Source organism: Chionomys nivalis, chromosome 9 (genome assembly GCF_950005125.1).
Source record: "Chionomys nivalis chromosome 9, mChiNiv1.1, whole genome shotgun sequence".
Classification (NCBI taxonomy): Eukaryota; Metazoa; Chordata; class Mammalia; order Rodentia; family Cricetidae; genus Chionomys; species Chionomys nivalis.
In genome coordinates this window covers 14,223,031-14,246,818 of record NC_080094.1, presented here as the reverse complement: position 1 = coordinate 14,246,818, position 23,788 = coordinate 14,223,031, and the positions used below count along the sequence as shown (strand labels likewise).

Sequence of the window (23,788 nt, the reverse complement as noted above, 5' to 3'; positions counted from 1 at the left end):
GCGGTGGCGCACGCCTTTAATCCCAGCACTCGGGAGGCAGAGGCAGGCGGATCTCTGGGAGTTCGAGGCCAGCCTGGTCTACAAGAGCTAGTTCCAGGACAGGAACCAAAAAGCTACGGAGAAACCCTGTCTCGAAAATCCAAAAAAAAAAAAAAAAAACAAACAAAAAAGATAAAACAAGCCCCCAAACAAAACAAAAAAATGACAAAAACCCCACTCATATCTTTAATGTGAAGATCAAAAGATAAATTTGTTAAAATGTAAAACTATAATAATTGGCTAAGGGATTTGTATGTAATATAGAAAGCTTTAAATTATTGTATCAAAAATGCAAATAACAGATGCTTGTGGGGATTCAAAGATAAGGGACCCCTAAACACTCGTGGTCATGTAAATCTGTAGGACAAATTCTAATTGGTCACAATAATAAATTAAGGGGTGGAAACTGAAGGATGAGAGAAGCAGAGTGGCTAGCCACTAGAGAGTTTCTACTAATGCTCAGACCAAAGGGGCAGTTCTGTCTCTACAAATTCTCATACTGAATGCTGTCTCTACAAAACCTCAGACTAGCCGGGCGGCGGTGGCGCACGCCTTTAATCCCAGCACTCGGGAGGCAGAGGCAGGCGGATCTCTGGGAGTTCGAGGCCAGCCTAGTCTAGAAGAGCTAGTTCCAGGACAGGAACCAAAAGCTACAGAGAAACCCTGTCTCGAAAAACAAAAACAAAAACAAAACCCTCAGATTATATCCTCAGACTGCATCTGAGCTTCTGTCTCTTCTCGCTTTGTATTCCTCTCTTCGCCCAGCCACATCACTCCTGTCTCCACCTCCCTAGTGCTGGGATTAAAGGCGTATAATCCCAAATGCTGGGATCACCTTTGTGTGAGCTCTATTTCTCTTTCAGACAGATTGACTCTCACGTAGCCCAGGATGGCCTTGAACTCACAGATGTCCATCTGCCTCTGTCTCCTGAGTGCTGGGATTAAAGGTGTGGCCCCCACTGCCCGGCCTCTATGGCTAACTAGTGGTTTAGCTCTGCACTCTGACCTTCAGGCAAACCTTATGTGTCAGATCATAAACAAAGTATCACTACATAAGTCAAGTCAGTTACTATAAGAATCAATGTGGAAGTTTCTCAGAAACTAAAAGTAGATCTGTCACATGAACCAGACTTCCCCAGGAAACTGGATGCAATGGGGACTCATAACATGGAATAATTTACATTCAAAAGACAGATGCTTCCCTGGGTGGTGGTGGCATAGGCCTTTAATCCCAGCACTCAGGAGGCAGAGGTAGTGGGTCTCTGACTTCAGGGCCAACCTGGCCAATAGCTTGAATTCCAGAACAGCCAAGGAAATACTGAGAAACTCTGTCTTGAAAAAACAAACAATGAACAAAGCCAGTTGCTTCATGGTTTTTCTTCATATGGGACTCTAGGTTAATTGTGTGTACGTGTAAAGTAGACAGAGGACTGGGAGACCTGAAAGGAGTCAAAACTGGGTGTGTTTAGGGTGGTATGGCTGTAGACCCCTATACCTTTCTCATTCCTATCTTCCAAGTTTCCATAACAGTTCACTGGGCTTTGAGCACTGAATGGCTTTTCGAATCCAAAGTTTCAAAATTCTTATCCTTATCCAAAAAAAAAAAAAAAAAAAAAAAAAGAAGAGCGAGGGAGGGAATGATTATAAATATCCTTTGTTTATAGCTAGTATCCACTTATGATTGAGTACATACCATATTCATCTTTTTGGGTTTGGGTTACCTCACTCACAATAGCATTTTCTAATTCTACCCATTTGCATGCAAAATTCAAGATGTCTTTTTTTTCTTTTTCTTTCTTTTTTTTCTTTTTTTTTTTTACCGCTGAGTAGTACTCCAATGTGTAAATGTGTCACGTTTTCTTTATCCATTCTTCAGTTGAGGGGCATCTAGGTTGTTTCCAGGTTCTGATTATTACAAATGCTGCTATGAACATAGTTGAACAAATGCTTTTTAGTATGTTTGAGCATCTTTTGGGTATATGCCCAAGAGTGGTATTGCTGGATCCTGAGGTAGGTTGATTCCCAATTTTCTGAGAAACCGCCATACTAATTTCCAAAGTGGTTGCACAAGTCTTCATTCCCACTGACAATGGATGAGTGTTCCTCTTACTCCACATCCTCTCCAGCATAAGCTATCATTGGTGGTTTTGATCTTAGCCATTCTGACAGGTGTAAGATGGTATCTCAGAGTTGTTTTGATTTGCATTTCCCTGGTGGCTAAGGATGTTGAACATTTCCTTAAGTATCTTTTGGCCATTTGAGATTTTTCTGTTTTGAATTCTCTATTTTGTTCAGTATGCCATTTTTTTAAATTGAGTTATTTAGAATTTTAATGTCTAATTTCTTGAGTTCTTTATATATTTTGGAGATCAGTCCTTTGTCTGATGTGGGGTTGGTGAAGATCTTTTCCCATTCAGTAGGCTGCCTTTCTGTCTTATTGACTGTGTTCTTTGCTTTGCAGAAGTTTCTCAGTTTCAGGAGGTCCCATTTATTTATTGTGGCTCTCAGTGTATGTGCTACTGGTGTTATATTTAGGAAGTGGTCTCCTGTGCCCATCCATTGAAGACTACTTTCCACTTTCTCTTCTATCAGGTTCAGTGTGGTCGGATTTATATTGAGGTCTTTAATCCATTTGGACTTGAGTTTTGTGCATGGGAATAGGTATGAATCTACTTTCATTCTTGTACATGTTGACATCCAGTTATGCCAGCACCATTTGCTGAAGATACTTTCTTTTTCCCATTGTATAATTTTAGCTCCTTTGTCAAAAATCAGGTGTTCATAGGTGTGTGGATTAATATCTAGGTCTTCGATTTGATTCCATTGGTCAGCGTCTCTGTTTTTATGCCAATACCAAGCTGTTTTCGTTACTGTAGCTCTGTAACAGAGGTTGATGTCAGGGATGGTGATTCCTCCCGAAGTTCCTTTATTGTACAGGATTGTTTTGGCTATCCTGGGTTGTTTTTCCATATGAAGTTGATTATTGTTCTTTCAAGGTCTGTGAAGAATTGTGTTGGGATTTTGATGGGGATTGCATTGACTCTATAGATTGCTTTTGGTAGGATTGCCATTTTTACTATGTTGATTCTACCAATCCAAGAGCATGGGAGATCTTTCCATTTTCTGGTATCTTCTTCAGTTTCTTTCTTCAAAGACTTAAAGTTCTTTTTGAATAGGTTTTTCACTTCTTTAGTTAGTGTTACCCCAAGATATTTTATGTTATTTGTGGCTATTGTGAAAGGTGATGTTTCTCTGATTTCCCTCTCAGCTTCTTTATCATTTGTGTATATGAGGGCTACTGATTTTTTTGAGTTGATACCATATCCTGCCACATCACTGAAGGTATTTATCAGCTGTAGGAGTTCTCTGGTAGAGTTTTGGGGTCACTTATATATTATCTGCAAATAATGAAAGTTTGACTTCTTCCTTCACTATTTGAATCCCCTTGATCTCCTTTTGCTGTCTTATTGCTATTGCTAAAACGTCAAGAACTAGGTTGAAGACATATGGAGAGAGTGGATAACCTTGTCTTATTCCTGATTTTAGTGGAATCACTTTGAGTTTCTCTCCATTTAATTTGATGTTGGTTGTTGGCTTGCTGTATATTGCTTTTATTATATTTAGATATGTTCCTTGTATCCCTGATCTCTCCAAGACCTTTATCCTGAAGGAGTGTTGAATTTTGCCAAATGCTTTTTCAGCATCTAATGAAATGATCATATGTTTTTTTTCAGTTTATTTATATGATGATTAATTGATAGATTTTCGTATGTTGAACCAGCCCCGTCCGTATCTCTGGGATGAAGCTGACTTAATCATCGTGCATGATTTTTTTGATGTGTTCTTGGATTCTATTTGCCAGTGTTTTATTGAGGATTCTTGCATCCATGTTTATGAATGAGATTGGTCTGTAATTCTCATTCTTGGTTGAGTCTTTATGTAATTTTGGTATCAGGGTAACTGTAACCTCATAAAAAGAGTTTGGCAATGTTCCTTCTGTTTCAAACACTTAGTATAGGTATTAACTCTTCTTTGAGATTCTGGTAGACTTTTGCGCTAAAACCACCTGGCCTTGGGGTCTTTTTGGTTGGGAGGTTTTTGATGACATCTATTTCCTTGCAGTTTATAGGGCTATTTAAATTGCTTACCTGGTCTTGATTTAATTTTTGGTATATGGTATCTATCTAAAAAAATTGTTCATTTCTTTTACATTTTCCAATTTTGTGGAGTCCAGATTTTTGTAGTATGACCTAATGATTCTCTGAATTTCCTCAGTGTCTGTTGTTATGTCCCCCTTTTCATTTTTGATTTTGTTAATTTTACTGCCTTTTAATTAGTTTGGACAAGGATTTTTCTATCTTGTTGATTTTCTCAAAGAACCATCTCTTTGTTTCATTGATTCTTTGTTTTGTTTTCTTTGTTTCTATTTTATTGATTTTAGCCCTCAATTTGATTATTTCCTGTCATCTACTCCTCCTGGGTGAGTCGGTTTCTTTTTGTTCTAGAGCTTTCAGGTGTGCTGTTAAGTCACTAATGTGAGCTTTCTCGGTTTTCTTTATGTGGGCACTTAGTGCTATGAACTTTCCTCTTAGCACTGCTTTCATAGTGTCCCGTAGGTTTGGATATGTTGTGCCTCAGTATTGGAACAAGGTGTGTTTCAGAGTTCCACTGAGTTTGCAGTAGGGTAGGAGGATCTGGGAGCAGGGTGTCAGGTTGTTTTAATTTTAATCAATAATTTGTAACCAAATTTTAAAAAAGATGTTAAGTATCTGTAACCTATTGAATATAAATGACTAAAACTGATATATTTTTTCCTGTGAAAACAAATGCATATTTTCCCCCCAAACTGAATGCATCTTTGACTTTTATTTTAAAGCCAAAGCTTCCCAAAGTATACAGATTAGTATCATTTAACATTTTTTATTTAAAGCAATATCAGGGCAGAAAAGGGTTAAGATGGGAAGCTGCTGGCCAGCAGAAGAGACCTTGAGTGTTATCACAGTGAAGAACTTGGCTAGGGAGAGAACGAGGGGGAGCAGCGCTGGTGCACATAGAGTGTGTCCTTGGCTGCCAGTGTTTTTGAAAAACAATTTGTTAACTTCTCTGGTCACAAGCTCAGATTTTCTGTTTCACAAATATGCAGTTTTTTTTAACCGCAAGCAGTCAGTTCCCTACTGCCCCGTTCGTGTGAGCGTGTCTCCCTGTAGTAGTCGCTCTGCCCAGCTGCGCATGCGCACCCCTATCCTCTGTAAGAGCTGCGGCTGACTGCGGGTCAGAGAACAGTGGAGGGAGGTGGCCCAAAATCCTGGAACTGATCCAATAAACTGTTCAGGGGGATAGAGGCAGAAGCTCCTTGCCTCATCTCCTCTAGGACAACAAAGGAAGTTAATAGACAAAAACAAACAATAATGACAGACAACCAGGTACCAGTACCACTTAAGCTTTTTAGAGACATGAACATATACATAGAACAACAATGTAGTTTAACGTGGAAACACAGACCAAGACAAAGAGCTCTCATTCACACCTTTTTAAATCTCTAGATTCAGGGCACACATTCTTTATATATTTTAAAAACTGAAGGAATTGCTATTTCCCTTCCTTAGTACCCTTAACCTTTAAAATACCTATAAGTAAATGTACAAACTCTAAAAATTTACACAGTTGTTGATTTCCTACTTTAGCACCTCTGGCTTTACCAGTATTTTTAAACAAATGTACAAATAACGGTTTGTTATTTCCTTGATCCATAATTATCTTTACATTTAAACTCAAGTTACACTTTTTTTTTTTTTTTTTTTTTGGTTTTTCGAGACAGGGTTTTTCTGTGGCTTTGGAGCCTGTTCTGGAACTAGCTCTTGTAGACCAGGCTGGTCTCGAACTCACAGAGATCCGCCTGCCTCTGCCTCCCAAGTGCTGGGATTAAAGGCGTGTGCCACCACGGCCCGGCCAAGTTACACTTTTTTAATTTACACCATGCATTTATTCACTTTTACCTACATGGGCTCTTGAATCTGAATGTATTCTTTTAACCCACAGTGCCTACCATGAAAATCCCCATGTCTGGCCCCATGTTGGGTGCCACTTGTCAGAGCCTGCTCCAATCAAACCAGCTGGGGGTATCTGGGTAGGGGTATGAGGATTAAGGAAATGACCAACTGAAAGAAAGCACAGGATAGATTCGGGAGACTGCCAGCTTACTCTGCACAGCCCCGAGTTTATTTCAGAAATTGCTTATATACAACAGCAGAACAAAGCACAACATAGACAGTCAGTATCTAACCATAGACCATTCCTGTCCTTGAGCGAGCAGTTTCAATTTCTATCTCGATATTCCTAAGGTTTGGCATCAGCAGTATTCTTTCTACTAGATAGTGTGTTGTTTTCTCATGCGCAAAATGCTTTTTCCTATGGACTTAGTTGGAACTTTCTCGTAGCCCTCAAGGATACTGAACTAAGCAGAGCAGGTAACCTTGAACTCAAATGACTTTTCTAAAAGTCAGAATTGGCTTCAGATGGAAACTGAGCCACACGTGGGCTACCACATATGTGCTAAGGATGCCAGATCTGGGGAAGTGGATTTTGGCGTCTTTGGAAAATCTCAGGTGGCTGTATCCTTACGGGTTTATTTCTAGTTCTTCTGTTCCCCCCTCACTGGTCTGGATGTGTTTTTGTGCCAGTACCATGTCCTGATTCTGTGGCTCTGTAGTTGCTTTCCTTTTCATCTCTATTTAATATATTTCTGCCCTGATCTTTAGTACTTCTTGCCACCCACTGCTTTGAGTTTGGCTTGTCATTGTTTGCCTTGGACCTTGAGGTTCACGACTAAGTTATTTATTTGAGGTTTTTCTTGTAATTTTTTGAAGGCAAGCGATGATAAATGTAAGTATTGTTAGAGCTGCCTTAGCTGTATTCCTGAGAGTCTCCTAAATGGTGCTTTAATTTAAATTTGACTGTTTGATGGTTTAAGTTTCTTACCCAGTCTTCACAATGACTCACTGTATAAACTATAGTAGCTGCAAATTTGCCTTTGGAATTTCCTTAGCTGCTTTGTAAAGGTAAAGTTGCATTCCCATTTTTATTTTGTCCTATGAGCTCTTTTCTCCCTTATCTCTTTATTTAAGAATGTATTATGCAGCCCCCAAGTATGGTTTCTCTTGCTCTTGACTTCTAGTTTTGATGTGTGATTTCCTTCTGTGTGCTGTGATTACCATTAATGAATAAAGAAACTGCTTTGGATTTATAGCAGGGCAGAACTTAGGTAGGCAGGGAAAACTAAACTGAATGCTGGGAGAAAGAAGGAAGAGTTGGAGAGAAGCCATGTGTGGTAAGCCACAGCCATGTGGTGATACACAGAATAATAGAAATGAGTTAAATTAAGATGTAAGAGTTAGCAAACAAGAAGCTAGAGATAATGGGCCAAACAGTGATTTAATTAATACAGTTTCTGTGTGATTATTTTCGAGTCTAAGCCACCAGGCAGTGGGAACCAACAATTGTCCTCCTCCAACATAGTTTCACTGATAATATACAAGAAATTGTTTTGATTACTTTTTATTTATTAAAGTTTGTTTTGTGACCTATAATGTAGCCTGTTTTAGATAATTCTGCTGAGAACAAAGTCCATTGGGTGGAATATCCTATAGACATCCAAATTAAGTCTATTTGACCTACTGTATAGTTTAACTCTGCAGTTTCTTTTTGACTTTGAATTTGGATGACTTATCTCTTTTGACCAATTTTGTTTTAAAGTCTGATTTGTCAGATATCAGGTTCCCCTGTACCATTCTCACCGTGATGGGTAGCATTGTCAAACCATGATCCCAGACACACCCTTCCTTCTTTATAGTTATGCGTTTTGTCACATCAATGGAGAGTATATAAGAATTCACCTATTCCTCTCATGAAATAAATTTTTCCTATTTTCTTCATAATGGAACTTCCTTTCTGTTTTGTGTACATTCTTTCAAGTATATCTTGCAATGTTGTGTTGTTGTAAATCTTTCTGGTTTCTAAAATCCCAGCCTAAGGTAGTTTTTATTCTTAATTGTAATGGAAAATAGACAAATACACAACTCTTTATTCCTTTGTTTTGTATTCATTAACAAGTGCTTAACTCTTGGAAGGGCTTGTGAGGACCGAGGAAGAACTGGAGGCCAACTATCCTAGACTGAGACTGTACCAAATGCGTCTTCTCATTTTTGTCTAGAAAGAACAGAGATAAGATCAGATGCAAACTGTGCTGGCGACATGGTTCTGGGTCAGCTGGTCACCATGCCCTGACTCTTACCACGTGGTGCTCTCTTTCCAAAACACTGAGATGTGCTGTCAGGGAACTAGGGGCAGACCATGAATGGCTCTACACAACAAGTCAAGTAGGAAATTATAATTTCATAATCCTTTCATAATTTAAGGTTTAGTGGGAATGCTTTATTGCTATAAGATATGAGAAGGGAAAACTGAACATAAGAAACATTCAGTGGCAGTTGAGGAACTTAGGGATAATCTTATTCAGATGTTCTTATTATGCTGGAAAGGGTGACACCCACCAATGCAATGGTAGCATATTTTCTGAGGAAGGGGGCAATCTCTGGACAATCTTAATTAATTCAGATACTCTGATTGCCACACTATCTAGAGGTAGAGACAGTTTGCAGTTCCCTACAAGGCAATGAACACGGGTTCTAGAAGGAGCATCAAGAATAACACGTCCGGGGTTGCTCACCTAATTCAAAGCATCCCATGGATCTGTACAGCGCTTCTGACAGTAGTAGAAGCAACACTTTTTGGCTCCCTTGCAGCCTCTATCATGCTTGCATAGGGACAGGAGGACAAAAGGGCAGGAAAGATGAAACTCTGGGCAGTACCCGGGTTTGACTAAAGCTGTAGAAGAATACCACAAGGTGAGTCTCAGGAGCCGGTGAGCTGTGAATCATGCTTCAGGCATCAATGTCTCCACGGGTTCCTCAGAGGAAAGGCTTTCCTACCCAAGCAGACCCAGGATCACGGTGTCTTACCCCTGTTCCTCCTGAATATAGGCTGAGTCATATTACAGCAAAGAAGGATGGTCACTGTGAGTAGAGAGAGGCTAAGTGGCTTCATTTCCCAAGAAAGCTGTGCAGGTGAATGTGGAGGCCGGGGATGTTTATGTTAGATTCATGGAAGGACTGTCATCAGAAGGACCTGTGGTTCAGAGTAGGACAGCAGAATTAGCACCCTGATACAATGTTCTAGTGCCTGAGTGGACCGTCCTTTTCTCAGGGTATCACAAAGTTGGTCATTTTGTCAGTCCTGCTTCCTGCAGGCCACTAGGAATCAATAAGAGTAAAATACTTTTTCTAGACTGTGCATCAGGACTGACCAATCCCTGGAGTGATGGCTCCTTGGTTAAGAGCAGTGGCTGTTTGTTCTTCCAGAGGTCCTGAGTTCAATTTCCAGCAACCATGCTCACAATTATCTATAATGGGATCTGATACAATTTGGTGTGCAGATGTACATGCTGACAGAGTACTCATGCATTAAAAATACATAAATAAATATGTATTTATTTAGTACATAAGACTTTATGGCCAACCTTTCCTTCTTACTGAACTTGCAGAGAAACTGGAACCCCAGCCCTCCCAGCAACCTTCATTGAGGATGTTTTTAAAAATTTACTTTCTACACATCAACATCTAAGCACCACCATGACATCACAAAAATTAAGGAGAATGGCTTTGCAATATGATATAAGAGTTATTAAAAATTTCTATTTATATGGAACACAAGATTAACTAACATTTAATTTCTTAATTTCCTTTTTTTTAAAAAAAATCTTTATGAATGTGTAAAAATCGCAGTTGTTGAAAATATGAGATGTCTGTTATTTGTTTAGTTGGGAATCTACTTGTGTAGGCACTGACCAAAACATAGCCTTGTATAAAGAACAACAATAATAAAAAACTGAGTAAAACAACGACAAAACAGTTTTATAGCTATGTCCAAGAGACTTAGAACCTAATGTGAAAGCAAAACCTCATCTTTTGAAAACTACTTATTTTTTTATTTCTAAGTGTGTGTGTGTGTGTGTGTGTGTGTGTGTGTGTGTGTGTGTGTGTGTATATGAGCATGTAAGTGCAGGTGCCCAGGGACGCAGAAAGAGGATGTTGCATCCTCCAGAAGCTAGAGTTCTAAGTGGTTGGGAACTGCTCTTTATACATGCTTGGCCTCTGCTAGAGCAGTATGAACTCCTAACCACTGAGCCGTCTCTCGACTATATATTTTTTTAACTGTAATTTGTGCTGCTGTCTTCAGTCTCTGGATCACCTTGACATTGGTGACTTGTAGATTTCATTTTAAAGAAACCTTTTTAGTTGGTTTAATGTACCAAAATCTTAAAATGCCACTCTGGCCCAGAAGAGCTCATTTTTAAAAAGCTATTATTCCCTGCAGCTTTAAGATGCTCAAATATGGAAAAAGATGTTACATGGAAGGAAGCTACATTGTAATGTTGCTTTAAATTAATGTAAAAAAACCTAAATTAAAAACTTACCTAGTGAATCTTGTCATACTTAGAAATAGTGACAGGTTATGAACAAATAGTCTCCCCTCCAGGAACGTGTAGTTGGTTGAAACATTTAAATTAAGCTAGTGGTGTATTTCTTGTTAATAGAGAAGTTGGGAAATTATGATTAGTTCCCTATGAACTATAGAATATGTGAAAAATCTGTGTATGACACAGGTTCATAATTCAGTGATTTACTTTGATGGTTTCTACAACAACCCCAAATGCAAAACTGTACTTTAGGATTAGAGATTTGGGAGCCATTCCTTCACCATCACTCTGAGAATCCTGACAACCCACCTGAGGGAAAAACAAACACCATTTTGGAAGTGTGGGGGTTGAACTAAAGCTTTGCAAAGACACAAGAAGACAAAAGAATGTGAATCTCACCAAGCAAAGAGAGCTTTGTAGCAGTTTGCTTGTCATTTTCCCAGTTATGGCCACTTTTAAAGCTTGGGCAGAGGACTCAGAAGGAACAGAGTGGCCAACCCTCGTGGTCTGAGAAGGAAGCCCCAGAACACACACTGTGGAAGAAGATCATTGCAAAATTGTCCCCTGACCTCCACAGCTGTGTACCACCTGTCACACCGCCAAATGCAAACCAAGAACTGAAAGCAGTGTCTGGCTCCATGGTAGTTATGAAGACCGGGAACTCGCAGCCTCTCTAGGGAGGATTTTCTCCTCCTCCCTTAAAGCTCCGACCCCCAGACGTGGTCATTATTTTAACTGCTCAGCAGCTCTTAAAAACAGCTCTTCCATCTGAACACGTCTTCAGTTCCCTTGACTCAGTTTTGGGTCTGTGAAGGTGGCACTATTCTGGGAATCCATCTTTCACCTCAGGTGCTTCAGGCAGTGAGCCTAAATGGTGCCAAGAGGGAAGAGTGAGGATGAGATACCCTGAATTTTTTGAAAATCTGGATAATTGCCTAGACATGTACATGTATGTCATGTATCTGTTGGTTCTCACATGTCATGCTTCTGTCTACACCTACATGCATGCTAAGAAAAGATCCAAGAAAACTGTGCTAGCTCATCCATGACTGAATGTAACTACAGCAAGACCATGATGTAAGACTTGGAAACTCGGGGCAGGGGAGACCTCTCAAGCCAGATATACAGGCAGGCACTCTCTGGAAAGGACTTAATAGCTCAGGAAGTTACAGCAAGTGTTGGCAAATAGGCGCAGAGGGAGCAGTTCACAGGGAGGCAAGACAGCCTGCAGAATGGGAGGAAGGCTTTGCCAGCTACATGTCTGTCAGGGGATTAATATCCAGAGCATAGAGAGAAGTAGAATAAGTTAAACATAAGAAGCCCTTTAGACCTAGCCTCAAGAAAATAAGGACTAGGACTTCCTTAGTGCGGGTGTGTAGATGAAGAAGGATTCCTCATGCACTGCTGGTAGTAATAAAAATGAAACCAGACACTGTGGGAATCGGTGCTGTGCTGTGGGACAGTGATCTTGTATCCTGTAAAGACTTGTCATTTGTATTGCTTTAATAAACACTGATTGGCCAGTAGCCAGGCAGGGAGTAGTATAGATGGGCTACTAGGCAGGGGGATGAGAACAGGAGAATTCTGGGAAGAGGAAAGGTTGAGTCTGCAGTTGTAACCCAGAGGCAGAGGAAGCAAGATGAGAATGCTTAGCTGATAAAAGGACCAGGCAGGACAGAAATCTCTGTCAACAGTGATGCATTTCCTCAAAAGCTAAAAATGGGACTATTTTGCAGTCCAGCTGTACCACCAACCATACCCCTTCTGATGTCCACTCTAAGCAATCTGAGTCAGCACACCACAGACACCTGTGTGTTGTTTATTGATGAGCCATTCAGAATAGCCGGAATATGGAGTCAGCCTAGGTGTCTACGGACAGGTGTGTGGCAGGTTTTAGTCACACTTCAAAGAAGAATGGGGTTATATCACTTGTAGAAAAGTGAGGCAGAATGGGAAGATGAGAATTATGGGACACCTCACTGGAGTTGAATGAGGCCTGTTATCAACTGAAGATCAAGAATCTTAGCATAACTTATAACATTTCTGGGAAGTTTGCCAGTGCAGAGGCAATGATCCTTTCATACAAGTATATTTTATGCTAAAATAGTAATGAACAGAACCATGCTTAAGGCCCAAGCGCTTGTGACCTATATGGCTTTATTCCTAAATAGTTTCTGGGATCCTCACAAGACTGTTGAGTTTACTCACAATAAAGCTGTCCTAAAGTCCATTGTCTCTGTGCAATGTTGTAATCCTGTCAGTTACACTCAGCAATCACCCTGTGATTCCATGGAACCTCTTTGAAAGCTATGACCTCAAAACCCTCCAAAAATGTGCATGCGACTGCAAGGACTCTTGAAGAGCCCTTCTCATACCATTGGGCGGGTCTTCCTTTCTGAGTGACTTAACCCTTAAAACCTATGCTAAAATGTCCTTGAAATTTTTATTTTATTTTCTGTGTAAGTGCTGTAGCCTAGCGTGTGGATTACATCATGTACATGTAGTGCTCAAGGAGAATGAGGGAGGCATTGAACCACCTGGAACTTGAGTTACAGATGGTGGTGAGACACTATGTTGGTGCTGGAAACCAAACCTGGGTCCTCTGCAAGAGCAGTAAGTACCTTTAACCATGAACATAGCTCTTCAGCCCCTTGAAAAAAAAATGTCTTTTAACAAACCCCAACTCTGCTTCATACTGGGTTATACTGGAATTCTGTTCTGTGTCAAGACAAGGGTTCAGTTTCACCTGAGTCAGGGTCTGCCAAACACTGAAGGGATTCCTCAGCTGTTGGAGGTGGCAGTGTGGAGCTGTGTCTCTGTCCCTGCTGCTGCTGCCAGGGATGGGATGGGACCTGCAGAGCTCAAGCCAGACTCAAAAAGACAAAGACAGTGTTTTCTTTTGACAGAGAGCATCAGTAGGAGAATTTATCAAGCAGAAGAAAGAATGTGAGCTTCAAGACAGGTCATGTGGAATCAAGGTTTAAAAAATACACAAGACATAAAAAGCGGATGCGGGAAGAGACAGAACCATTGAGGTTGGTAATGAGAGATGACTATGAGAAAGTACAATAACATACTTGCATGGGGAAGACAAAGTGAAACCTGTTAATAGTGAGAGATAATCCATCATGGAGGTAGAAGGGACAGTTTTGCATTTATACCCTTCTCCCATTCTCATTAGTATGAAATACATAGACAACAAACTGGGAATGAGGAGACTGTATTCAAATAATTCCATCTCAGACTCTTGTACTGTATGTACAACATTAAAAACTAGCACCAGGCACAGACTCATACATCTGTCTCCTGGGTGATTCATATGGTGTTAGCCTCTACATCAAATATAGATGGACGCATGTGCTTCCTGCCTGAGCACCAGCTTGTGTCACAGCTGCATGACAGCAGCAGTCAGTGTCAGTCTTGAGAGCCACAGAATTCCAATATGCTGCTAAATCAAGTTCAAAGCTCATGGGATTACTTCCTTTCTCCCCTTAGGATGAGCTACCTATGTCAGTCATGGCCTGAGGGTGTCCCCAGGACCACAGTGACTGCAGTAGTCACAAACATAGGAATCATTTCTCACAGTCTGCAGGGAACTGTTGGACAAACTTCCTACTGAAAGACAATCTCAGATACTGCTAGAATATAAAGACTGGAATGCATACTTCTTCCATTCAAGGTGTGGGTGTAGGGTAAAGATCAATAACAATCAGGGAAACATGGCATTGCCCACTGGAGAAGATAAAATGCCAGAGACTGAATGTGAATATATGGACAGTATTGACTCCACAGTAATTGAAAATAATTTTCAAGTTAGAAGAATCGAAATGAACTTCAAGAAAATTAAGAGAAATAATACTGAAATTTATTGGAGAAATTTATCAGAGTGACTAAAGTAATGCTTTAAAATCCATGGAGAATTACCAAAGTTAGAAAACGTGGAATGATCTTGTGCTACTGTGAGCATTGTTAGAGCTGATCAATCCGAAGTCTTTGAATTCACAGACAGGTTGCTCGAAAATACAGTCACCATGGAAGAAAGAGCCAAAAAGAAGAGGAATGCTTCCCCAGACAACATGAAAGGGCAAATGTTTGTGTCAGCGGTATTCAGGAGAGAGCAGAGAAAATCATTTTGTTTTAAATCTTTTGAGGAAACAAGACCAGGAGACTTTGTAAAGCCGAGGAAAGATAAAAACGTCCAGGAGATCAAATTTCTTCTATCAGGGTTATTCTACACCATGAATTCTGATCAAAATTCTAAAGATCAAAGACAGAGAGGACGTGAAGGCAGTGAGAGAACAGTGGCCAGCAGAGAAGGAGATTCCAGTGGGAGTGGCAGGCGACTCCCCAGAGGCATGGTTCTGACAGGATGAGATCTATACTAACGTTTCCAAAGGGAGAAACATGCCAATCAAAAATACTCACCCCACAGACCTATCCTCAGTAAATGAAAGAGATGAAACACTTGTGCAGAAATAAAAACTGAAGGAGATTGTCTCCTCAAGACCTGTTTTTCAAGAAAGGCTAAAAGGAGTTTGTGAAGCTGAACAAAAGGTTGTTAATCAGTAATCAAAAATATCCAGTACCTAGAAGCAGACAAGCTAAAGGATAAGAACAGCAACAAGAGAACTGAGGTGGCATCAGAGAAAACAGACTAACCCACAGCTGCCATGAGAAAATAAGAGTGTTAATATTGTAATGACCTTCCTGACTTGAGGAGCATTGGGCAATCCTTTGGGGGCCTGGATGGAGAAGAGCAGAGGAGGGAAGCATCCCTGGCCCCATCTGTATGTCAAATTTGGATGTCAGCCTTCTGGACCCTTGCACCAGGATTTACCCATAGAGAAGATGTAAGTATCTGAAATATGTACGTAGCATGCTGTTGTCAGTAGAGACCCAACCAGATGATGCAGACATCTGAATTGAAGGCTGTAGAGTGAAGTCTGAAATGAGATGTGGCACCAATATAGACAGAACTTAAACAGCATACCGATCAATTACAACTGAGTCATGTATTAAGTATTATACCAGAAACACTACAATGTATTAGTACATTTTTCCTCAAGTTCCCACGGAACAGTCTCCAAGAGAGGCCACACAAACACCAGTAAAGTTCAGTCTATTTACAAAGATTGAAATCATAAAGGTATCAATAAGAAAAGGAAGATCAGAAAATAAATAGGTAAACTAACATATGTTCAAGTAATAAATTGTCAAAACCACAACTGACCAGAGAAAATGATTTGTAGCTGTGATTCATGGAAGAGACTATTAACATAGCTTTAAAACTAAGGATAATGTGTGCCCGTGGGATGGCTCACTGAGTAAAACACTTACTGTGCAAACTTGAGGGCCTGAGTTTGATCTCCAGATCCCAAGATGGAATCAGAGAACAATACCTGAAGGTTGTCTTCCATTCTGCATACATGGCTCATTCTATGTCTACTTGCACACCTGTGCAGTGCATGCGTGCATGCGTGCACGTGCGCGCACACACACACACTTAAAACATTTTAAACAAACTAAGGAAAATAACTGAACCCAGATCTGACAGAAGGGAGGAAATAAGAATGAGAAAATCTAAGAATTAAAGACCAGAGAGAGGTTATGGATAGCCTTATTCCACCTTTCCTAAGTCTACTGTGTTTCTTCCCTTTCTCATGCCTCGTTGCTCTGTGTATATATAACTTCATTAAAAGCTTCCCTTGATTCTATTTACGTTTTCTTACATGCCAACATCCAGTTAGATCAACGCCATTTGTTGAAGATGCGCTTTTTTTCCCATTGTATAATTTTAGCTTCTTTGTCAAAAAGCAGGTGTCCACAGGTGTGTGGGTCTTTGATTTGATTCCATTGATCCACCTTTTTTTTTTTTTGCACTAATATCATGTGGTTTTTATTACTATAGCTCTGTAGTAGAACTTGAAATCAGGATGGTGATACCTCCAGAAAATTCTTTTATTGTACAGGATTGTTTTAATTATCCTCTTTTTAAAAAAATATTTATTTATTATATATACAATATTCTGTCAGTGTGTATGCCTGTGGGCCAGAAGAGGTCACCAGACCTCATTACAGATGGTTGTGAGCCACCATGTGGTTGCCGGGAATTGAACTCAGGACCTTTGGAAGAGTAGGCAATGCTCTTAACCACTGAGCCATCTCTCCAGCCCCTATCCTCTTTTTTTTTAAATTAATTTATTTTTATTTTTTTTATTGAAAAAAAAAATTTCTGCCTCCTCCCCGCCTCCCATTTCCCTCCCCCTCCTCCCGCACCTCTCCCCCTCCCCCCACTCCTCTTCTCCTCTCTCTCCAGTCCCAATTATCCTCTTTTTTATTTGCATGTGAATTTGAGTTTTCTTTCAAGGTCTGTAATGAATTGTGTTGGGATTTTAAAGGGAATTGTATTGAGTCTGTAGATTGCTTTTGGTAAGATGGTCATTTTTGTTTTGTTAATCCTACTGATCCATGAGCATGAGAGATATTTCCATCTTTTGATATCTTTTTCAATTTCTTTCTTTAAAGACTTGAAGTTTAACTGTGTTCATAGTAACTTTATTGTCATAGCCAGAACCTGGAAACAACCTAGGTGTCCTTCGACTGAGGAATAGATGAAGAAAACGTGGTATGCCGGGCGATGGTGGCGCACGCCTTTAATCCCAGCACTCGGGAGGCAGAGGCAGGCGGATCTCTGGGAGTTCGATACCAGCCTGGTCTACAGAGCTAGTTCCAGGACAGGCTCCAAAGCCACAGAGAAACCCTGTCTCGAAAAAAAAAAAAAGGGAAAAAAAAAAAAAAAAAGAAAATGTGGTACATTTATACAATGGAATATTACTCAGCTTTTAAAAACAAGGACACCATGAAATTTGAAGGCAAATGGATGGAATTAGAATAAAACAAAAAAACATCCTGAGCGAGGTAACCTAGACCAAGAAAGACAAAGCTGGGATGTACTCACTTATAAGTGGATGTTAGCTATGACATACAGGATAGAGACTAGGTAACAAGGAGGGCTCATGGGGGGTACCCAGATCTCTCTGGGAAGGGGAAATAGAATAAATTTCATGAGAGGACCCAGGGCAGGTGGGAGTGGGAACATGAGCGATCAGGTTGTAGGGGGCGGAGAGGGAGAGTACTGAAGGAGACTACTAGAAAGAGGGCATTTGGGGGCCAGGTAAAAACCTGATGCAAGGGAATCTCCTAGGAATCTACAAGGATAACCCCAGCTAAGACTCCTAGCAACAGTGGATACGTAGACTGAACTGGCCATCTCCTATGACCAGATTGGTACCTAGCCCAACTGTCATCAGAGAGACTTTATCCAGTAACTGATGGAAACAGATGCAGACCCACAGCCAAACATTAGGCAGAGTTTAGGGAATCCTGCAGAAGAGAGGAAGAAAAGATTGTAGGAACCAGAGGGGTCAAGGAAACCACAAGAAAGCTCACAGAATCAACTAACCTAGGCTCATAGGAGCTCAGAGAACAGACAACCAGGGAGCCTGTTTAGGACTGACCTATGCCCTCTGCATATATATTACAATTGCGTAGCTTGGTTCTAGTATGGAACTCCTAACAGTGGGAACAGGGCACACTGGACCACTTTATCCAGTCTTAAAACATGGTGATGTGTATTAAGCCTTACTGCAACTTGATATGCTATGTTTTGTTGATACTTGTGGGAGACCCTGCCCTTTCCTGAAGAAAAATGGAGGAGTGAGTTGGGGGTAGGAACAGAAGGGAGCCTGGGGGAGGGACTTCAAGGAAAAGGGAGGGGAAACTATGGCTGGGATATAAAATAAATAAATAAATTTATTTATTTATTTATTTATTTATTTTAGGAAAAAGCTTCCCTTGCTGCTAGATATGATCTTAAAGCCAAAGGTCTAGTCACCCCTTTCTCATCTAGTGACTGTGATATAGAAGCAGAGGCAAGATTTCTAGAGCCTAAAAGTAAGAGCAGCCTCCTTCAGGATTTAAGAGCTGGATCCTGGGAAATGGATGAGAATCAAGGTGGTGGGAATCAGGGACTCTGAGAAGCTGTTGTCGGACCTCCTTACTCGTTAGGAACTGCTCACACTTGCTTCTTCCCTAGAGAAAGAAGTTCACTAGAGATACTATATTTTAAAAACAAATTTAAAAATTATTACTTTGTAAATTATCAATCAATTAATTAATTATCGTGTATATGTCTTTTATGTTGTACGTGGGGGGCTGTGGCCATTATCCCCAACTGTGCCCAGCCACCCAGGGGCAGGGGGTGAGTCGATGTGGAGTGCTATGATGCAGACCTTGGGAGTTGGTGAGCGACCTCACTTTATCACAGAAGGGGTTAAGTTACATAGGGCAGAAATAACAGCTATTGGAGGCTCTGCTCTCATTTGCCATGTTGGCCTTGTGTGATAGGCTCTTGGCCTTGTGTGATAGGCTCTTGGTTTGCGTTAGTCTTTGTTGGCCTCTTGGCAGATTATGAGACTGGCTTTGTGGGAGCACCTTAGTTTTTTTTATATATATTTTAAGATAAACTTTTTTTTGTTGGTAGAAATGTAAAAGCATTTAAACAACAGAGCACATATTATCCCGTATTCTTCTTCTGTGATCAAGGATATTAGGAAAAGCTGAACTGAATATCCCTTGCAAGCTAGCATTAGAGAGGCTGCTTACAGAGGGGAAGATGTTATAGAGCAAAGAGATGCTCAGGGAAATCTGGTCAGGGCACATATTCCAATATAATTTAAACTACTCAATTAAAAGCAGTCTGTGCACAATATGGCCCTACAGCTCCCTTTACCTAGTTGCTCCTGGAAAATATGTCTCTAGAAGCTCTAGCCCTGGGGGATTGGAAGCAGTTGGCCAAAGTTTGCCTGTCAGGAAGGGACTACCTGTTGTGGAAAACCGAGTTTGCAGTCTCAGGTCACAACTGAGAGAAATAGGGCCTAACAAGTTCCTATTTTTTTAGGAAATGCTTGTAAGTAAGGGTTCTTACACAGAAACAGATGAACAGTTAGACTTTGATATAGCAGCATATGCTCAAATTAATGCAGCTTCCAAAAAGGCCTGGAATAAACTTCCATCTTCTAAAAAGCAGACTGAAGAATTGTCTCATATAAAACAGGAACCTGATGAATTGTTTCAGTTCTTTGTCTGCAGACTGATGCAGGCATCAAGCAGGTTAAATGGAGAGAGCGAAGCAGGACTTTTTGATGTTAAACAGCTAGCCTTTGAGAACACTAATGCTATATTTAAAGCTGCTTTAAGGTCTTTTAGAAAGAAAGGTAACATCTCTGGTTATATCGGATCTGTTCAGATATTGGCCACACATATACGTAGGGACTGGCTATATCCACTGCTTCCCAAGGAGATGCAGTTGATGATGTTCTTCCCCAACAAAGCAATCAAGGCCCAGAGAGAAGGAGAGCTACAGGACCTTCTGGAAGATGTTTTTTTGTGTAGCCTTATGGGACATGATATCAAGCAATGTCCCAATAGGAGAGTAAGCCCGGGGCAACCAGGATTGTGACAGAGATGCAGGAGAGGAAAACATTGAATTAGTGACTGCAGATCAAAGGGAGATGATGAAGGAAACCCCTTGCTAGGAAATGAAAAGAAGGGCTGCCTCAGGCCCCAAGGCAATTCTATGAACTGTCCAGCAATCTCCCCCCACAAGAAAATCCATTCAGGACCTTTGCAGAGCAACCTCGGGCAGTGCAGGGCTCCATCTGAGCTCTTCCATCTACACAGTTTTAACTCCTGAAATGGGGATCAGGCTCTCCCCTGCTGGAGTTTATGGGCCTTTACTGAAGATACTGTAGGATTATTATTGGGGAGAAGTAGCACCACTATGCAAGGGATTCTTGTTACTCTGGGAGTAATTATTTTGAAGGAGAAATCAAGGTTATGAGTCACTCTCCTAATGGAGTTTCCATGGTAGAGACAGGACAGAGGCTTGCCCAATTAACTTTACTCTCAAAAGTGTAAACTAGAAATCAAATTCAGGGAGGTAGAGAGGAGATAATTGGATTTGGTGCATCTGACGCCTTTTTACTCTAAATCTCTTGAATATGGATGCCTGTGAGCAATCTGCTATGGACAGATTTTGGCATGACAGCACCAAAGTGACCTTTGCTAAAGCAAAGTGGAAAGACCCTTGCACTGGATTATGGAAAGGACCTCATCTTATATTAATATGTCGTCGAGGACATGTCTGTGCTTTTTCGTAGGAGGATGGAGAAATACAATAGCTTCTGGAATGTCTGGTCCAATGTATACAGCAGAAGGATACCAGCCCTGATGGCATCACAACTGTTGATGACTCCATAGAAGAATTGAAGTTCCTGAATCTGTGTTTCTGACTTTCTTAATACCATCATGCTGCAGTTTGAAAAGGGAAGGAAGATCATGGTTATTGTTGGTGATTCCTAGCTTATTGATGGACCCACTATGCAAATTTCCAGACCTTAGTGAGTCCTGGTTACTTTGGAGCCAGTCCAAGAACACTGATTCAATGTTTGACAGTTTATCCATACTATTTCTTGAGACACAGAACTCATTTTTCCAACCTGGTGTTCAATTTGCTGTTGAAGTAAAGGACCTGAGAACTAAGACCTCACAGTTGAGAGATTTTGAATTTTAAGGCTTTGGATTTTAAAAGAGATTGGCTATTTTAAAGGAACTGAAGTGTTAATGTGTTTGAGACTGTGGGACTTTTATCTTTTTAATGTGAGATAGTGGACTGACTAAGGAAGGGTGTGTTTTTAACAGTGATGTGTTTGTGTGTCAAGTTGACAAGGGGTCAGTTGTATTGGCTGGTTTTATGTTTCGACTTGACACAAACTTGAGTCATCAGAGAAGAAGGAGCCTTAGTTGAGGAAATGCTTCCATGAGATCCAGCTGTAAGATATCTTCTCAATTAGTGATCAGTGGGGGAAGTCCAGCCCATTGTGGGTGGTGCCATCCCTGGGCTGGTGGTCCTGTGTTCTATAAGAAAGCAGGCTGAGCAAGCCATGGGGAGCAAGCCAGTAAGCATCACCCCTTCATGGCTTCTGCATCAGCTCCTGCCTCTATATGCCTCCCTTGTTTAAGTTTCTGTCCTGACTTCCTTCAGGGATGAAAGGCAATGTGGAAGTGTCGGCCCACTTTATGGTCATGGTGTTTCATTGCAGCAATAGAAACCCTAACTAAGACATCATGTCTGTTAGTCTTTTGGATTTCAGAAAATCTCAGCATAGAACCATCTTCTGGACTTAAGTTCCCCTCTCGACTGAACAGACATGCTCAGTCTTCAACTCACAAAGTTCAAGATTTCTCTGAATCTCAGCAATGCCATCTGTGAAAGAAGACCAGAACCCAGGGTATTTTCTGAACTTTGTAACTGAATTTTCTAGTGTCTTTGGTGGGTACATCTGATTATAAGGGAAATTTTAAAGAGGAAATGACAGGGAGAGAAATCATGTATATGGTTCAGTTTAGGTTATGTAAAATGACATTTGAGTTATTCACAGTGAGTTGGCATTTATGTACCAGATCCAAGTATCCAGGAGAAGGAGAAAACAAATATCACCCATCTGTATACCTTGCTTTCAGTTATGAATTTAACACATTAGTATGCGCCAGGACCTGGTCTTTCGTCTGTGGCCAGAAGCACCTTGCTCATTTATGGCTCCATAGTCATCCTTGGATGAAAAACAGTAAAACAACCACTGTTCAGCCTAGAGAAAATGCAAGCCACTCCACAGTCCCTGATTGGACTAAGGGAGGAAGAGGGCTCCTCACCTAGTCACATGGATCAATTCACTCATTGGGAAGCACATCTACGGCAGAGCAGAGCGGGATATAAAAGCACTCACCCAGTGTTGTGATGGCAGTTACCTGGCGACAGAGCCTTCTCTGATGAAGAACAAGCAGTGTGTTCCGAAGCTGATCAGGGGCCTCCTCATCACATCAAAGATAAGATTGGCAGGTTTCCTCAGAGATAATGGTGAAAGCTTTGCCTAGTCTGAGTGTGTCTGTGGTAGTTTAGAGATTAGAACAAAGGTACAGATATGACTTCCTAACAAGGGTATATCTGATGGATTCAGGAGAGGGAGGGGAGGGGAAGTCACAGACAGAGAAATAGAGAGAGAGATTCCTTTGTGATAAGTTTTAAATCCCTGGTTAATGGGATTCTGCCACCACCGCTGATGTAATAAGCCAATCAAACCAAATTAATAAAACCAGGAATAATCTGAACAAAGCAGTCCTGGGTGACCCTCAGGAGGGTTCAAGAGGAATCACATGGCAAATATGGCTACCAGGCCTTAAGTAGCTTATAGGCGTGGTCTTGAACAGCCCCAAGGAGGGGCTGACTTTTAGCAGGCGTTCTCAGAGACGGAGTTTGAAGAGGGCAGCTCCAGCGGAGACGCTGCTTCAGGTGCTGAGGGTGGGTCTGGAGGGGCTCTGAGCCACTTTGATCCTGACTCTGCTGGTAGGCTTAAGCACAGTGACCATTTAAGTGTATGTGTGTATACCCCCCCACATATGTGTATATATACAAACACAAAAATATATGAAAACAACCCATGTATACCTTATGTTCAATGAATGTCAAGCATTTAATGCAATAAGACTCCCATCGGTTGCGGTTGTTGGCTATGGAATGATTCTTTGGAGCCCTTCACATGATCAGTTACCCAGATAGAAGAACATTATTCCAAAAAAGTCATTTCTGGGCCAGGTAACATGTAAAGGACCTAGCCATTTCACAGAGTCACTAGGAAGCCTGCCTGGAATCCACTGTGAAGAGAACAGATTATAAATATGGAAAGCTGGGTTAGAGGGAAGACTCAGCAGTTAAGAGCAGTTGCTGCTCTGCTCATCACCCTTATCAGGCACTCACAACTGCTTGTAACTCCAACGCCAAAGGGATTTGATGCCATCTTCTGGCCTTCATATGTACCTGCATGCATATGCACATACATGTAAATAAATAAAAAACAATTTTTTTTTTTTTTAAATAAGGAGACCAGAGTATGTAGACTCACTGTCAAATCAACATGTACTGGTCCCTGTGTAGCTCCTCAGTATTGTGGTAGGGAGGCTGCTTGTTGGTTCCCGGGTGCTCGGCCCTGAAATAATCATCAGAAACTATATTATTTCAAACAGTGCTTGGCCAATTAGCTCTAGCTTTTTATTGGCTAACTCTTAACCCATTTCTATTAATCCATGTATCACCATGTG

General features: G+C 40.9%; 1 protein-coding gene across 1 annotated transcript; it reads right to left on the bottom strand.

Moving 5' to 3' along the window:
• Nucleotides 1-8,764: 8,764 nt before the first annotated feature.
• Nucleotides 8,765-9,141, bottom strand: LOC130882079 (WAP four-disulfide core domain protein 15B-like). Its single transcript, XM_057781979.1, has 2 exons — nucleotides 9,057-9,141; nucleotides 8,765-8,922 (listed from the first exon to the last, which is right to left on the bottom strand). Exons 1-2 carry the CDS (start codon nucleotides 9,139-9,141, stop codon nucleotides 8,765-8,767), a joined length of 243 nt encoding a protein of 80 aa, XP_057637962.1.
• Between the last annotated feature and the right edge of the window lie 14,647 nt (nucleotides 9,142-23,788).

Excerpts from the sequence above, each read along its gene's own strand:
- LOC130882079 (XM_057781979.1), bottom strand. The coding sequence starts at position 9,141 with ATGAAGCCACTTAGCCTCTCTCTACTCACAGTGACCATCCTTCTTTGC. Across the intron at positions 8,923-9,056 it reads TATATTCAGGAGGAACAGGG|CTTTAGTCAAACCCGGGTAC; the intron begins GTAAGACACCGT and ends ATTCTTCTACAG.